At 46.0% G+C, this 17,214-nt stretch overlaps 1 protein-coding gene across 7 annotated transcripts in view; it reads left to right on the top strand.

The window, feature by feature from the left end:
- The window catches only part of Cnot10 (CCR4-NOT transcription complex, subunit 10), a 54,347-nt gene extending 37,376 nt beyond the window's left edge, over positions 1 to 16,971 (top strand). For 2 of the 7 annotated variants that reach the window (XM_030244727.1, XM_017313699.1), the window contains exons 14-19: positions 1,390 to 1,503; positions 4,010 to 4,140; positions 5,239 to 5,366; positions 9,333 to 9,408; positions 11,153 to 11,329; positions 16,506 to 16,750. In XM_030244727.1, the coding sequence (XP_030100587.1) occupies positions 1,390 to 1,503; positions 4,010 to 4,140; positions 5,239 to 5,366; positions 9,333 to 9,408; positions 11,153 to 11,307 (604 nt within the window). In that variant the 3' untranslated portion in view covers positions 11,308 to 11,329; positions 16,506 to 16,750. Of the gene's footprint in view, positions 1 to 1,389; positions 1,504 to 4,009; positions 5,367 to 6,173; positions 6,241 to 9,332; positions 9,409 to 11,152; positions 11,330 to 16,505 lie in introns of those variants that run through there. The other 5 variants (XR_003948060.1, NM_153585.5, XM_006512399.3 and 2 more) reach the window with 5 other exon arrangements.
- Positions 16,972 to 17,214: the final 243 nt, after the last annotated feature.

Raw genomic sequence — 17,214 nt, 5'->3', positions numbered from 1 at the left:
TATGAGGAACAGAAGATAGTATGCTATCCCCTGGAGCTAGAGTTACAGACAGTGCTGGGAATCGAACCCAGGTCCTCTGCAAGAGTACCCCAGTACTCAGCTTCTGTGCCACATCTCTAGTACCCCCTCCTTTTTTAATTTTATTTTTCTAAATGTAACCAGGTGCCCTAAAACACACTATGCTTTTGCTTCTGTCTTGGTGCACTGTGTTCTTGGAGAATGTATAGCATTGCTGTTCTTAAATAAAAACACAGAGGGGTTTGGACCCGAACTAGAAGGTAGCTCAGACATGCACATTACTTTACTGGGTAAAAGTGCTTGCCGCCAATAAGACCTGAACTCAGTCCTCAGAATGTACACGGTAGGAAGAGAGAACCACCCTGACGAGCTGTCTCTGGCCACTCTACGTGTGATGTAGCACACGTACATGTTCACACACACCCAAGATAATTTCATTCAAGTAAAAAGGCTTTAAAACAAAATAGGAGTAAGAAGATTGGTGTGAGCCGGGCAGTGGTGGTGCACACCTTTAATCCAAGCACTTGAGAGGCAGAGGCAGGCAGATTTCTGAGTTCAAGGCCAGCCTGGTCTCGGGGGAAAAAAAATGAAAAAAAGTAAGGAGAAAAAAGAAAAAGAACATAAAAGGATTTCCATCCTTTAGTTGACAGCATATATACCATAATTGGATCAATGCAGAGATTAGCATGGCCCTGTAGAAGGATGACATGAAAATTTGGGGGAGAGGTAATGAATATGAAAGGGAGCAAGGAAGGCAGTATACATGGGAGGCTGTGGAGGGAGAAAAGGAAAATGATGCAATAGAACCTAGATGAAAATATATGTTAAAAAAAAATAGAGCTCACCATGCAGCCCCTGCTGGTTTCAAGCCTGAGACCCTCCCATCCCTGTCTTCTTCCTAGTGCTGGGATTCTAGTGTGTTACCAAGCATGAAAATACATAGATACATATTTGAAGTGTATTTGGGCCAGGCAGTGGTGGCACATGTCTTTAATCCCAGCACTTGGGAGGCAGAGGCAGGCAGATTTCTGAGTTTGAGGCCAGCCTGGTCTACAGAGTGAGTTCCAGGACAGCCAGGGCTATACAGAGAAACCCTGTCTCCAAAAGAAAAAAGAAAATGAAAAGTGTATTTGGAAACATGTGTCCTACATGTCACTTCACCCTTAAACCTTTGTGTTTTAGATTACTTTTTGAGATTTTGGTATAATTACATCATTTCCCGTGCTGTCTCCTTCCCTTCCCCCTGCTCTCAGATCGTACAGTCTGCTCAGCCCTTACACCCTTACTTGTTTTCACAGCCTTTCAATATTGGACAAAGGCACTATTGACATCCGTTTAACTTGCATCTGGCCTCCTCTCTTTGTGTTGTAGGTGCTCCATCCTTGCTTGCAGTGCTTATGTGGCTCTGGCCTTAGGTGATAACCTCATGGCTTTGAACCATGCAGATCAGCTCCTGCAGCAGCCCAAGCTGTCTGGCTCTCTTAAGTAAGTATGACTTCACCTGCACTCTTGCTTGTTTCAGAGTTTCTCATTGCTCTCTGCATGGCTCACTCTACTCCCCAGTGGGATGTGTGCCAGTGAAGAAAGCATGTGGGCAGGTTAAGACTCTTAATCCTGGGACTTAGGAGTGGGGACAGGAGGATCAGGAATTCAGAGCCAGTCAGATATTTACCAGGTTACCCTGAGCTACTTGAGGCCCTGTCTCAGGTTAAGAAAAGAAGGGAAGTACTACTCAGCTATTAAAAACAGTGAATTTGGGCTGGAGAGATGGCTCAGTGGTTAAGAGCACGGACTGTTCTTCCAAAGGTCCTAAGTAAAAATCCCAGCAACCACATGGTGGCTCACAACCATCTGTAATGAGATCTGACGCCCTGTTCTGGTTTGAAGACAGCTATAGTATACTTAGATATAATAATACATAAATCTTTTTTAAAAAAACAATGAATTTATGAAATTCTTGGACAAATGGATGTATCTAGAGGATATCATCCTTAGTGAGGTAACCCAATCACAAAAGAAGTCACTTGATATGCACTCACTGATAAGTGGATATTAGCCCAGAAACTTAGAATACCCAAGATACAATTTGCAAAACACAAGAAAATCAAGAAGAAGGGAGACCAACGTGTGGATACTTCATTCCTCCCTAGAATAGGGAACAAAATAACCATGGAAGGAGTTACAGAGACAAAGTTTGCAGCTAAGACGAAAGGATGGACTATCCAGAGACTACCCCACCCTGGGATCCATCCCATAATCAGCCACCAAACCCAGACACTGTTACATATGCCAGCAAGATTTTGCTGAAAGGACCCTGATATAGCTGTCTCTTGTGAGGCTTTGCCAGTGCCTGGCAAATACAGAAGTGGATGCTCATAGTCATCTATTGGATTGAACACAGGGCTCCCAATGGAGGAGCTAGAGAAAGTACCCAAGGAGCTGAAGGGGTCTGCAAGCCTATAGGTGGAAACAATATGAACTAACCAGTACCCCCAGAGCTCGTGTCTCTAGCTGCATATGTAGCAGAAGATGGCCTAGTCAGCCATCATTGGGAAGAGAGGCCCCTAGTCTTACAAACTTTATATGCCCCAGTACAGGAGGACACCTGGGTGGGTAGGGGAGCAGGGCGGGGGGGGGGGGGGTATAGGGAATTTTCGGGATAGCATTTGAAATGTAAATAAAGAAAATATCTAATTAAAAAAAAAAGAAAGGAAAAGGAGGGAAGAAGGAAGGACAGACAGACAGGGGTAGCTCATAACTGTAAGCCTAGAACTAGAAGCTGAGACAGAAGGATTAGTTGCTTTTAAGTTCAAAGGGCTCTATCTTCAAAACAAAACAAAGAAAAACAAAACAAAACAAAAAATTCACAAATGTGGCTTAGTCCATAGTGTTTTTGCCTCTCATGGGTTCCGGTATAGTATCCATATGGCATGTGCCACATGAGCTTGTCATCCTGGCAGTGGTGGTCACGGAGTATGGGCACCAAAAGCTGAGGGTCTCCTTGGAACAGTACTGCAAATTTTATTTCCTTTTAGACAGGACTTCAGTATGTGGCCCTGGGTGGCCTGACTGCCTACCTCTACCTCCTGTGCTAAGACCAAAGCTGTGCTCCACTGTTCCTGGCTTAGGACGTGGGTTTTGTCTGTCTGTTTTATTTTGTTTGAGGGGTTGTAAATTTAATTTATTACTAGCACGTGTGTGAATGTAAGTGTACAATACCACAGCATATGTGTCACACTCACAGGGAAAAGTCAGGGGACAACTCGAGGCAGTTCTCACACTCCACCTCTTGTGGGTTCTGCTGTGGCACTGTGATGTCGGTGGGCACGACATCCTAGATGGCCAGTCGATGGCAGGCATGGGCCTTCCCATAATGCCCATGTGGAGCTTGGAAGATGGCTGTGCTTGGCGTTAGTTCTGACTTCATGGGGATTGGACTCAGATCCTTCAATGTTTTTGTTCTTGGATGTTGTCGGTTTGGTTTTGTTGGGGTTTTGGTTTTTGTTGGCTTTTAGTTTGGTTTGGCTCAGTTTTCAAGATCGAGTTTCTTCTGTAGCCCTGTCTATCCAGGAACTCACTCTGTAGACCAGGCTGGCTTTGAATTCAGACATCTGCCTGCCTCTGCCACCCAAGTGAGCATGCAGCAACCATCACCACCACCCAAACTGTTGTTGTTTTTTAACTGTATTACTTGTTTGTCTATCTGTGGTATTTGTACGGATAGTGATTGGGGTGGTACATATATGTCATGGTATGCATGTGGAGATCAGAGAACAGCTTACAAGACTTAGCTCTTTCCAGCACACGAGTTGGATTCAGGAAATAGGCTTGTTGTAAAGAGTTAGCCCTCTTGCTGGCTAGACTAACCTAAGTCAGCTTAGCTTTCAGGTCAGGAGCATGAAGTATAGGACATGCATGCCCAGTGTCTCTATGCATTAAGCATTTCTGTGATGACCTGTTACTCAGACTGGAATTTGCATTTTCATTTCAGATTTTTGGGCCATTTATATGCCGCAGAAGCCCTCATCTCCCTCGACAGGATATCTGATGCCATTACACACTTGAACCCAGAGAATGTCACTGATGTCTCCTTAGGGATCTCTTCAAATGAGCAGGACCAAGGTTAATGAGGACACATTGATGAGAACTGGTCTCTGTTGCCACTCCCGAGCTGTGTAATTCAGGACTTGTAGGACCGGAGGGTGTAGCTGTGAAGGGAAGGAAGTGAAGCTGGCTCTCCGCGCTTACAGCTGGTCTTACTGTGTAGTAATTGTTGGCTACAGAAGGCTGGGCACTGCCTGTCTCATGGCCTAAGTTCTCACTCAGAGGCTGAGATGTCAGGATTCTTCCCTTCCATTCCCTCCTCCCTTCTTCCTTCCTTCTTCCTCCTTACCTTACCCTTCCTTCCATCCGTCCGTCCTTCCTTCCTTCCTTTCTTCTTTCCTTTCTTCTTTCTTCCTTGCACCCCACACACAACTCCTTCCCCTCCCTCCCTTGCTCCCAGTTTTTTGTTTTTTTTGTTTTTTTGTTTTTTTAAAGAGATGTAATCTCACTGTTTGCCCAGGCAGGCTTCAAACTCCTGGGCTCATGCCATCCTCTGACCTGGCTGGACCTTTTGAGTGCTAGGATTGCAGATATTTGTGCCAGCTCACGAGCTTAAGATTTATTTTGGTTTGGTTCTGACACTTTTTTTCTATGAACTGATTCCACTGTGCAAGAGGGAATGGAGACATGGTTTTCAAACAATTTTCAGTAATTTTTAAGTATCTGAAAATCACCCATGTGAATCAGACATGGGTGATTCCATGTGGTCCCCTCTTGATGACTAACTCACTCAGGTGGGGTGGCAGTGAGGTTGCATCCTGATACCTTTAGCAGAGCCTCCACAACTCCAAAAGCAAACACTTGCTCTTGTTAAGTTCCTACTTGGTAAGAGACTTAGGTGTTAGAAGATGTGCTGTTGTCCTGCCTCAGATCTATTTTCATGTATTTGTAGGATCAGACAAGGGTGAAAATGAAGCAATGGAATCCTGTAAGTAAGAAGTTTTGTAAATCCTTAAGTAGCCTGGCCTGCATCCCAAAGACTTAGACCCTGCATCTCTGTGTCCTGCGTGTATCTGTCAGCCTGAGGAGTAGTGCTTTGTCCCAAGTGCTCAGCGTGGAGCGGTGCTCTCTGTCCTCTGCACAGCCCCTTCATCCGTATCTACGCTCTCTCCTCAGCTGGCAAGCGCGCCCCTCAGTGCTACCCCAGTTCTGTGAACTCTGCCCGGACTGTGATGCTCTTCAACCTGGGCAGTGCCTACTGCCTGAGGAGCGAGTACGACAAGGCCCGAAAGTGTCTGCATCAGGTGAGAGGGCACGGGGAGAGGGCAGCCCTCATGCACACCAGCCATGAGAGGACCTGGGAGTTTATGGAGTTTGTGACTTTTGATTGAGGTTTATGGTCAGTTTATTAAACACCTGAAATATTTTTCCAGGTTTAAAATATTCTTGGGAGCATGGTGGGGCACATTTTTAATCCCAGCATTTGGGAAACAGAGACAGGTACATTTCTGAGTTCAAGGCTGAGCTGACCTACAAAGAGTTCCAGGCTATCCAGAGCCTCCTAGTGAGAGCCCGTGTGCTGCCTGGTTTGTATTAGCTTTATAGAAGCTAGACTCATTTAGAAAGAGGGGCCCTTTAATTGGAAAAATGCCTCATGAGATCTGACTGTAGGACATTTTCTTATTTACTGGTTGGTGGTAGGTGATGCCATCCCTGGGCTGGTGGTCCTGGGTTCTATAAGACAGCAGACTGAGCAACCCATGAGGAGCAAGCCAGTAAGCAGCACTCCTCCATGGCCTCTGTATCAGCTCCTGCCTCCAGGTTCCTGCCCTGTCTGAGTTCCTCCCGACTTCCCTACATGATAGGCAATAACCTTCAAGTGGAAATAAACCCTTTCCTTCCCAAATTGATTTGGTCATAGTGTTTATCACGGTGCTTGCCTTTCATCCCAGCACTCAGGAGGCAGAGACAGGCAGTGAGCTCGAGGCCAGCCTGGGCTATAGAGCTAGTTCCAGGACGGCCAGAGCTACACAGAGAAACTCTGTCTCAAGAAACAAAACAAGACAAAACAAAAAGACATCATAAGAGAACCTGCATTCTCACATTATTAGGGAGACTGTCACTGAGACTGATCCAACTCCCAGGAGACATGGCAGCTTCCATACACTGCTCATACAGGTAACCTTGGTGTGTGTACAAGTGACGGGCTTTATCATGGGAAGTAACCATCTGAGAGCTTAGTGGTATTTAGTCAGCATTTCAAATACAAAATCAAAACATGGATACTGATCCATGGAGACTTGGAGGGGCTGAGCAGGTGAGCTGTAAACTGCAAAGAGGTGAAGTGTCTTGTCAGTGATGGAGCTTGGTATGTACCAGCCCTCTGATGCTCTCTGACCCCAGGCCCTGTGGCCAGCAGGGCTTTGATCTGCAGTTAGTGTGTTAGTCCCATTCAGGTTCTCGTACGGCAGGTGGTCGTGGCTGCTGCCTTGCAGGAAGAGACAGATGAGGTCAGCTCTGTTGGGGTCTCTCTCAGGTTTGTTTTTGGTCTCTGTTCTTTGGGTTAATCCAGTGGCAGGGCCATTGTTAATTGGGAGGCCCACCGTGTCTAGAACAACAGAACAGTGACTTGGAGAGTCAGAAAGGGCTCTGAGCTGATGTTTCCAAAATCCCCCCACCCGTGATTCTGAACAGTCAGCAGCCACGTGCCATTAAGTCTCAGGAAGTTGTTACCTTGAAGTCTCTTATTCAAGGCTAGAGAGAGAGAGACTGGTCGATGCAAGGAATAACAGCAAATGACCTGTGGTTACTAGCCCTAAGAGAAAATTGAATTAAAAAAAAAAAATGTGCACACGTGTATGTGTGTAAGTTAGAAAACAACTCAAGGTTATTAACTTAGTTATTTCCTTTACCCCTGATCATCTCAACACCTCCTTCCCCCACCCCAAACAAAAATAAAGATGTAAGTATCCACAAAGTGTATTGGTGCTGCCCACATAAAGCCCCACGTGCAGGCATTACCTTCCAGAACTGTTAGCCGCCTGTGTGGGAGAGGCATCTTAAGAGCGAGTCCAGTCTCTGGGGAAGGCATAGTGGTGCACTAGGAGGCAGAGGTGGCACAACTCTGGGTGAGATGCGCAGCAGTCCTACGCATCTGTGTCCACCCTCAGCCTTCCTTCCATGCATTTCACATTCTGTCAATGAGGTAGGTGTCTGCCTCACAGAGCAGCCATACAGAAAGAAATTTAGTCTCAGCTTGTATTCACGTACTCACTTGCCTCTCTTCCTTCCACTTGAGTGAACTTTGCTTGTTTAACATTAGGGAGTCTCCTGTCGTAGCTGGGCAGAGTAGCATGCACCAGTATTCTCACTAAAATTTTAAGGCTGGCCTGGGCTACAGTGAGAGACCTTGCCTCGAGTAAATTGAAGGGGGGAAAGCATATTTGTACAAGAATATTTCCCTACTTACATTAAAGAAAGAAGCAAAGCGGTGGGGAAACAGAGCACTGAGACTCCTGAAGAGGACAGCCAGGACCACACAGAGGGAAGGACCCTGTCCCAAACAAAAACAAAGTAGCCAGGCCTTCTGAGCACACCTATAGTTCCAGCACTCAGGTGGCAGAGGCAGAGGCACGTGAAACTCTTGATTCTGAGGCCAACCTAGTTTACAGAGTTCTAGGACAGCCCAAAGAAACTCCCAGAAAATTTTTGTTCTGAATAGACAGGAGCAAACCTGGCCGTGTGACCAGAATATAGACTCAGTAATGTGCAAACCAGCAGAGGCGTAGTAAGAGCTCCCAGGAAAGGAGAAACACAGTCCGTTAGTGCAGCCCTGTAACCTTCCACCTGGGGAGACAGAAGCAGGGCCATTGAGATGTTAGGGTCAGCTTGAACAGCTTCATGACCTACCATCTCCAGACAGTGAGAAGCTGGCCATGGTGGCCTTCAGTGGAAGGCAGAGACAGGTAGACCTCTGAATTTAAGGACAACCTGACCTGCATAGCAAGTTCAGACATTCCATGGCTGTGCAGTAAGAGACCCTTTCATGAAGAAGAGATGTAAGATAAAAAGTCAAATTTGTGGTGCTGCTGAGGTGGCTCAGCAGTTAGAGCATGTAGAACACCCCAGTTAGGTGTTGACAGTCACCCGTTGACTCCAGCTCCAAGGATCTAAAGAAGTAGATCTGACTTCTGAGGAAAACAGGACCAGAAAGATGATTAGCTGGGAAAATTCTCGCTTTCGAGCCTAATGGCCTAAGTTCAACTCCCCCAGGACCCATTGGTGGAAGCAGCTTGTACAGTTGTCCTCTGACCTGCACCATGTACTGTGGCACATGCACTGCCCCACACTTGCACGAGTGAATAAACAGGAGAGAAGGAATTAGGGACTGGGAAGAGTGCTCAGCTTCTTCTGTTTGTTTGTTTTCAAAACAGGATATCTCTGTAACTCTGGCTCTGGCTGCCTCGGAATTCACTCTGTAGACCAGGCTGGCCTTGAACCCACCTGCCTCTGACCCTTAATCTGCTGAGATAGCTCAGCTATTAAGAGCACTTATTCTTGCAGAGAACTCAGGGTTGGTTGCCAGCATCCACCTGGTGGCTCACAACCATCTGTAACTCCAGTTCTGAGGATCTGAGGCTTCTTCTGACCGCCTCAGTTTGCTGCCATGGATGTGGTGTGCGTGCATGCATACATGTAGACAGGCAAAACACATACACATAAAAATAAGCTGATCTAGTCACACAGACCTGTAACTCGGAGCCAGGTAGAGGTCAGGGTTAGAAGTTCAGGGTCATCCTTGGCTGAATACCCTGGGGTTGCTGTCTCAAAAAAATAATTAAGGGGTGGGGAGCCAAAGGCAGTGCTGGGGAAATGGGTGGAGGCTGCATAACCTACGTTTTCATCCATACACGGGGAAATACTTAGTGAGTTTAATAGTCGTTAGGTTTTCAGAAAAAAACAATGCTAAGTGAGATGGTATGTTCCTGTACCCAGCGTATGAGGCCAGAACATCACCCTGTGTTGAAAGCCTATCATCCCCTTTTGGCCATAAATAGCCAAGCGTAATAGCTCCAGGCACAAGACATTCAGTGTAAGAGCAAAGGCAGCTGGAAGACAGCATAGGCACCAAGGGGTCTTGAGAACAGGACTCCCGGAGTCAGCCTGCCAGCCTCTCATGGAGAATGTCTCTGGGGACTTTGTGTCTGTTTCGATATCTTGGAGTTGTGTCTTAAACTGTTGGTTCTCACTGGTCTCTCTCGTGGGCAAAGGCGGCATCGATGATCCATCCTAAGGAGGTGCCCCCTGAAGCCATCCTGCTGGCTGTCTACCTTGAGCTGCAGAATGGTGAGTGAGTCTCTTCAGGGTGTTGACTCTCAAAAGTGCTCAAGAGTTTTGGTGTAGCTGCCATCTCTTCAAATTCAAGCTCAGGACAAGGCATGTTGGTTTGTAATTAATAATGAAAGCATTTGAGAGGTAGAGGCAGGAGGTGATCAAGACTCTTCTGTCTCTAGGGCTGGAGAGATGGCTCAGTGGTTAAGAGCTCTGACTACTCTTCCAAAGGTCCTGAGTTCAAATCCCAGCAACCACATGATGGCTCACAACCATCTGTAATGAGATCTGACACCCTCTTCTGAGTGCTGTGTGAAGACAGCTACAGTGTACTTAGATATAATAATAAATAAATCTTAAAAAAAAAAGACTCTTCTGTCTCTAAAAGAATACAGTGTAAAGCTTCACCGTCCTTGTGAGCATGACCCATGATTTCTTTTTTTTTCTTTTTTCTTTTGTTTTGTTTTGTTTTTCTTTTTCGAGACAGGGTTTCTCTGTGTGCCTTGGCTGTCCTGGAACTCACTCTGTAGACCAGGCTGGCCTCGAACTCAGAAATCCGCCTGCCTCTGCCTCCTGAGTGCTGGGATTAAAGGCATGAGCCACCATATCCGGCTAAAGTGTAGGGGTTTTTTGGGGGGTCTTGGGGGGGGTTGGGTTTTTTTTGTTTCCCATGTTTTCTAAGTAAAAAGTATAGCTAAGAGTACCAAACCTCAGCAGATAACGGGCATTGAGCTTTAGTCACAAAGTTGTCCTCTGACCTTCACACACATGCCAGTACATACACACACACTCACATGCCTGTGGAGCTGCACTGATGGAAGGGAGGGGAAGAGAGGAAGGCTTTGATATACAGATTCCTGCTCACAGATGAAAGTGTACCCTGTAGTCTGTGATGAAAAATGCAAAGTATTAACTCTGACTCTCAAACTGAGTCCCTGAACAGGAAGCTTTTCTTGAGCAGCTGACTTGACTATCAGAGACCGTGAATCACAGTGCCACTTCTTCTTCTTCCTTTTTTTTTTTTTTTTTTTTTTTTTTGGTTTTCTGAGACAGGGTTTCTCTGTGTAGCCCTGGCTGTCCTGGAACTCACTTTATAGACCAGGCTGGCCTTGAACTCAGAAATCTGCCTGCCTCTGCCTCTGCCTCCCGAGTGCTGGGATTAAAGGCATGCGCCACCACGCCCGGCATTTATTTATTTATTTATGTATTTATTTATGTATTTATTATATGTAAGTACACTTGTTGTCTCAGTATGTTGCCCTGGCTGGTCTGGTATAGACCAGGCTGGCCACAAACTTATAGATCCACCTGCCTCTGCCTCTTGACTAATATATATGATTAAATGTATATGCCACTGCTCCAGACCCATTTGTACAAGAACTGTCAAAACAAATCAAAGCCAGGCACTTGGGAATCAAACCTGGGTCCTCTGGAAGGGCAGCAATGTTCTTAACCTTTGAGCCATCTCTCCAGCCACTTCTGTCTTTATAGTTGAAAAGACATTAAATGCCTGGCACCCTGAGGGCTTGGCTGGCTGACAGCCAGGACATCTCTGAGTTGGTAGTCCTGAACCCCTTCATTTGTACAGTCTACATGTATATAAAGACTTGTCTGGGCATTGTTTCCCTGTGTTCATGTGCAGCCAGGGCGGCAGGGCAGAGCCGTCTAAGAGGGCTCCTTCATCTCCTCTTTAGGGTTCTGGCACCTTGTTCTGTGCAGTGCTGTGTGCCTGGTTCTCCTTAATGGACTGTTTTTCTAGGTAATACACAGCTGGCCTTGCAGATGATCAAGCGGAACCAGCTGCTCCCCGCAGTAAAGGCGCACTCTGATGTGAGGAAGAAGACAGTGTTCCAGCCCGTGCACCCCATCCAGCCCATCCAAATGCCAGCGTTCACCACCGTGCAGAGGAAGTGAGAGCTTGCCTCGGGAGGCCAGGGTATGTTCAGGAGCCTTTCCGTTGTCCTGCAGGACAGTGGCAAAGGTGCTGGCATGGAAGACAGTTTGAGACTATTGTACCTGCTGGGTTTTATGCCAGAGAGTTACTTAAAATTAAGGACTCATAACCCACTTTCAGGTTTTATTTAATATCTGCAAGTCTTTTAATTGTGAACCATTGTGTTGAAATGTCTGTGTCTAGGCTTTAAAACATGTTCTTATCAGAACAGTTTCGTAGTCTGTTTTGGAATAGTTTAGCAACAGATTTATTGTCAAAGTTGAAAAAAAGAAACCTAACAGAAAGAAACATCAGCTCTAACCCTTTCAGAAGTTGACCTTGGGGTATAGGAGGTGAGGTAAATTGGTTCTCCCCTATAGGTTCTAGTCACTGCTCTGTTGCTGAGAAGAGATGCTGTGAACAAGGCAACTTAGGAAGGAAAGCATTTAACTGGGGGCTGCCTTACAGTGTCAGAGGGTCAGTCCATTATCATTGTGGCAGGGAGCTTGGTGGCACATGAGGCGCTGGAGCTGAGAGCCATATCCTGTTCCATAGGCCAAGAGAGACTCTGGGCTTAGTGTGGGCCTTTGAAACCTCAGAGCCCACTCTCCACATTGCCTCCAACAAGACCACAACTCCTAATCCTTTCAAATAGTGCCTCTCCCTGATGACCAAACATTCAAATCTGCAAGCCTCTGAGGCCATTCCCATTCAAACACCACAGGATACGATTGAGTCTAAAGGAGAGAACTAATACGATAGTACTCATTTACTGGAAAATTCCTGACAGTGCAGCTGGACAGATGGCTCAGTGTTGAAGAATATGCTGGTCTTGTAAGGAGCCAGAGTTCTGTTCCCTCCACCCAAGTGACGCACAACTGCCTATAGCTCCCAGTCCAGGAGTATCTGAGAGCATCTTCTGGTCTCTGCAGGCACCTGCACAGATGAAGTGCATATAAGCTTAGTGCATGCTCACACATGTGGAGGGGTTTCCATCCAGCAGCATTCTGATGAGGGATCACGTCCAAAGACCTTCTGGGTCTATGTGATCCAGCCAGAATGCAGACATGCTCTGGATTACAGCATGATCTGGCTGGAATACAGACAGGTCCTTAGTACACACCTTTAATCCCTAACAGTGAAGGTAGGGTTAGTCTATAAAAGGAAGCAGCTGTGTTTGAAAGTGATGTCTAAGTGAAGGGCTGACAAACCTGAGAAAGATTTAACTGAATGAGTCAGATAGGACCCACCTAGCTCTTGGGAGAAGAAACAGAAAAGGTTTTTTTGGTTTTTTGGTTTTTTTTTTTTTAGAATTATTTAGTATGTGAGTACACTGACACACCAGAAGAGGGCATCGGATCCCATTACAGATGGTTGTGAGCCACCATGTGGTTGCTGGGAATTGAACTCAGGACCTCTGGAAGAGCAGTCAGTGCTCTTAACCACTGAGCCATCTATCCAGCCCAAAAAGGTTATTTTTAAAGAGCAGCACAGAGGGGATGGGGGTGGGGTGCAGTTTTACAGAGACAGGTTACAGGTGCAGACAGAATGAGCCAGAGAATAAGGATCCAGGATCAGAACAAATTGCCAGAGTTTGAGGCCAAGCACAACAATTCAGTGAGAAACTGAGAGAAACCAGATCGAATAGTCAACCTGTAGCGGAGTTTGAGCCAGAACAGCTGAGTTGAACCAGCCTGGCAGTTTAGAAAAGGTGAACTTAGTCAGTAGTAACCCTCTTTGTTGTTGTTGTTGTTAAAGATTTATTTATTTAATATTGTAAGTACACTGTAGCTGTCTTCAGACACTCCAGAAGAGGGCGTCAGATCTTCTTACGGATGGTTGTGAGCCACCATATGATTGCTGGGATTTGAACTCAGGACCTTTAGAAGAGCGGTCAGTGTTCTTACGCCAAGCCATCTCTCCAGCCCCAGTAGTAACCCTCTTAAGACAACAATGACATCTGTCAAATAAAAGTTACTTTTACACACATACATAAACACATAGACAGACAGACAGACAGACAGATAGATAGATAGATAATCTGTTACGGTATGGCCCTCCTTTAATCCCAGCAATCAGGAGACAGGCAGGCCAATTCCTGTAAATTCATAGTGAGTTCCAGGGCAGCCAAAGCTACATAGTGACACCCTATCTCAAAAAACAACAAAAAAGAAACATACTACAGCAGCAACAAAGAGAAACAATAAAAGTCAAAACCAGAGAAACAGGCACATCCCTGATCTGGCCTGCTTCAGCCTGTTCTAGTCTTAAGAACCTTACCAGGCAATTCAAGGGTCATTGCAGATCCCTTTACAAAGGAGCTGGCGCTGTAGCCCATTTGTACATTAGCAGAATGCTTACCAAGATTAGCAGCATGCACAAGACCTTGATTTCATCCCCTGCACTGCAAAAACTTGGATGTGGTGGTGAATGTCTGCATGTAGGAGGTGGAATAGGAGTTCAGGTCTGCATTGGCTACCTACCAAGTTCAAGATGCAAGCAAGAAGCCGGGCATGATATCTCACACCTTTAATTCCAGCACTCAGGAGGCAGAGGCAGGCAGATTTCTGAGTTCGAGGCCAGCCTGGTCTACAAAGTGAGTTTCAGGACAGCCAGGGCTACACAGAGAAAACCTGTCTCGAAAAACCAAAAAAAAAAAGAGAGAGAGAGAGAGAGATGCAATCAAGAATTTAAAAGTTTAAATGCTTTTTCACAAAATAAGGTGTGTGTGTTGTGAGATTGCAATTCTGACAATTTGTTGGTAGTCCACACACTAACTTTAAATTGGAAAATAATGTAGCTATCCTTTAGAAAATATAAATGCCTCCGCTGTTGACCAGGTGTGGTGCTGGTTTTCATTTAGGGGTGTTCTTGGTGTCCTCCCTCCCTTCAGATCCCTGGTTCAGGGACCACTTTACCATGGGAAGTGTATATACCAGCTGACTTAATTATTTTGGCAGCCTGTTTGGGTCTCATGGTCATCATAGCAGGGAACAGGGTGTTGGAGCAGTAGCTGAGAGCTCATATCTTAGTCACAAGCACAAGGCAGAGAGTGGAAACGTCACATGGCCACACCTACCCTTCCTGAGCAGTTCTGCCAGCTGTGGTTCTGAGAGGGCTGTAAATCATCCCAGCCGTACCTTCTGGCTTCTCAGGCCCAGTCAAAGGCAAGTGGACAAAGAACTTCTTCAGAATGGGTCTCATACTTAGCAGCTCAGGTGAGCTGCACGCCAAGTTTAGCCAGACTGCTTCAGGGACCGTGGGAGAGGAGTGTTATCTGCAGAGGCTGAAAACTGCACGAATAGGTGTTTTTCTGGGGTTTCTGTAACTGGAGTTACAGGTGCTTGCGAGCCACTATTGCGTATGTAGTAGGATGGAACCCATGCCCTCTGCAAGAGCAGACAATGGTCTTGTTCGAAACGGGGGTCTCTGTAGACCAGGCTGTCCTTGAACTCACAGAGATCCACCTGCCTCTGCCTCATGAGTGCTGGGATTAAAAACCCTCCCTGCCCAGCCTCCAAATGCTGAGATTACAAGGTGTCTACCGTCATGCCCAGCTTTCCTAACTCATTTGTAAAGAGGGAGTTTCTTCTGTTAGCAGCCGGTGTGAAAATTAAAGTAGGATTCTGAAGGAAAAAAAGGCCTGAAGAACTTGACCCACAGCTGACCCCAAGCTGCACCCATACACCAAGAAGGACTTGACTAGAGTTACTCCTAGCTACTTCCTAGCATCAGTCAGTCAAAGATAGTCTGGTTGTCTCAGATATACTTTCAGACTGTTTGCGATTGTTCATGGTCTTGCTTCAGAGCACCCACCCACCTGTCGGCTTACAATAGTCATTCAGTTAATTAGATGCTTGCCAGAGTAGTCACCCCCTCATGTGCTCCCATTTTCTATAAAACCTTGTCCCAATGAGAGTTCAGGGCTGCTTCACCAAACCATCTTGTGGGTTGGTGAGTAAGCCCAAACTCGAGTCTGTAATAAAGAGACCCTAATGTGATTGCATCAGAGTCAGCTCCTGGTTGGTCTTTTGGGCTCACGAACAAGGCACGACAAGGCCAGACTGGGCTAGATAGGGCTCCATCTCTTAAAAAGGTAGATGAAATAGTTCAGTGGGAAGGGAGTTTACCAACAAGCAGGATGGGCTGAGGTTAGTTAGTCCTGAGGGTCCACGTGATGGAAGGAGAGAGCCAGGTACTACAGACTGTTCTATGGCCTCATTCCTGTGTTGTGGCACAGTAAGTAAGAAAGTTAATATACAGTTAATATACTAATAAAAATAATTAGTACAGTTGGATGATGGTAGAGGAGAAGCCTGGCCCACAGACTGGATGAATCCATTGGCCTTCTGCTGCCTGTGGGCCCTGAACATTTGAATTCACACTGCTCCCCATCCTGTGCACAAGTCTCTCTGGACCCTTCTTCTTGGAAGCCAACAGGAAAAACTACTGAAAATGTCATGGATCCCATGTCAGTCTGGCACTTGATTCTTTGTGCCTGAGCTTTGCTGAGTGGCAGGGATGCTATGGTCCATGGAAAGAAAGGACCTGTGTTGGTTGACGCCACACAAACCAGTCACCAGTCACCTGGGAAGAGGGAGCATGACTTGAGGAAATGGCTTCCCCAAACTGACCTGTGGATAAGTCTGTGGGTCATTGTTTTGATTGTTGATGGATGTGGGCTCAGCCACTTCTGAGCAAGTATAAAAATGGTATCCCAAATTAAACCTGGGAGCAAGCCCAAAGCAGTGTTTCTCCATGGTTGCTGCCTCTGCTCCTGCTTGAGTTCCTGCCCTGATATTTTATTTATACATTTTATATTTATAAATTATTATATGACTTTATTATTTATATTATAATTTATATAATATTTATATTATTTATACACACAGGTATATAGATATATAGTTGTTGTTGTTGTTGTTTTTTCATTAAAAAAGGGAGTGGGACAGTGGTTGCACAAACCTTTAAGCCCAGAACTCAGGAGGGAGAGGCAAGTGGATCTTTGAGTTTGAGGCTAGCAAACTTTTATTTATTTAGCTATTTTGTGGCAGTTGTCTTAGTCATTGTTCCAGTTGCTGTGAAGAAATACCATGACCACAGCAACTTAAATAAATGGAAACATTTAATTGGGGCTGGCTTACAATTTCTAAGGTTCAGTTCATTATCTTCATTTCAGGGAACATTGTGGCAGGAAGACGGAAGTAGTGCTGGAGAGGAGACTGGAGAGAAACACTGGGCCTGTCCCTGTGATGCACTTCTGCCAGCAAGGCCACGCCTCCCAGTCCCTGAAGTGTCACTCCCTGAAGATGAAGCATTCAAATATGAGTCGATGAGAGCCATTCTTGTTCACGTCGCCATAGTTATGGAGGTTGGACCCAGCACTCAAGACTGTTATAAAGAATTTTTGCTTTGGTTTTTGTTGTTGTTGGTTTGTGTTGTTTTTGTTTTCTGGGGGGCGTGGGGTAGAGACAAGGTGCACCCAAGCCTACCCTCAATGACTCAGTGGCTGAGCTGTGTCATCACCAGACCTTTGAAAAGGTTTTGGCCATCATTCTAGCTCTCTCTTGGTGTCTCTGTCTCTCTTTCATGTCCCCTCTCCAAGACTGCCTTTCCCCCTCCCCGTCAATCAATCTGTTGCAGAAGATATGTTGCATGGTGTGATCTTTCCGGTAAACCTTGCCTGTAATCTGCCAAGGTACTCCCATGGCATAAATCCTAACAGTAGTAGTGTTTGCTTTTGAAACAGGGTCTCTATTCCTGATGCCCTTGAACTTGCTATGTAGACCAGACTAGCCTCAAACTCACAAATCCACCTGTCTCTGCCTCTCAGCACACCAGAAGGCAGAGAATGACAGATCTCTGAGTTCAAGGCCAGCTTGGTCTAC

The sequence above is a fragment of the Mus musculus genome, chromosome 9 (assembly GCF_000001635.26).
Source record: "Mus musculus strain C57BL/6J chromosome 9, GRCm38.p6 C57BL/6J".
Lineage (NCBI taxonomy): Eukaryota > Metazoa > Chordata > Mammalia > Rodentia > Muridae > Mus > Mus musculus.
The sequence above is the reverse complement of the archived record's forward strand: the minus strand, read 5'-3'. Positions and strand labels throughout refer to the sequence as shown.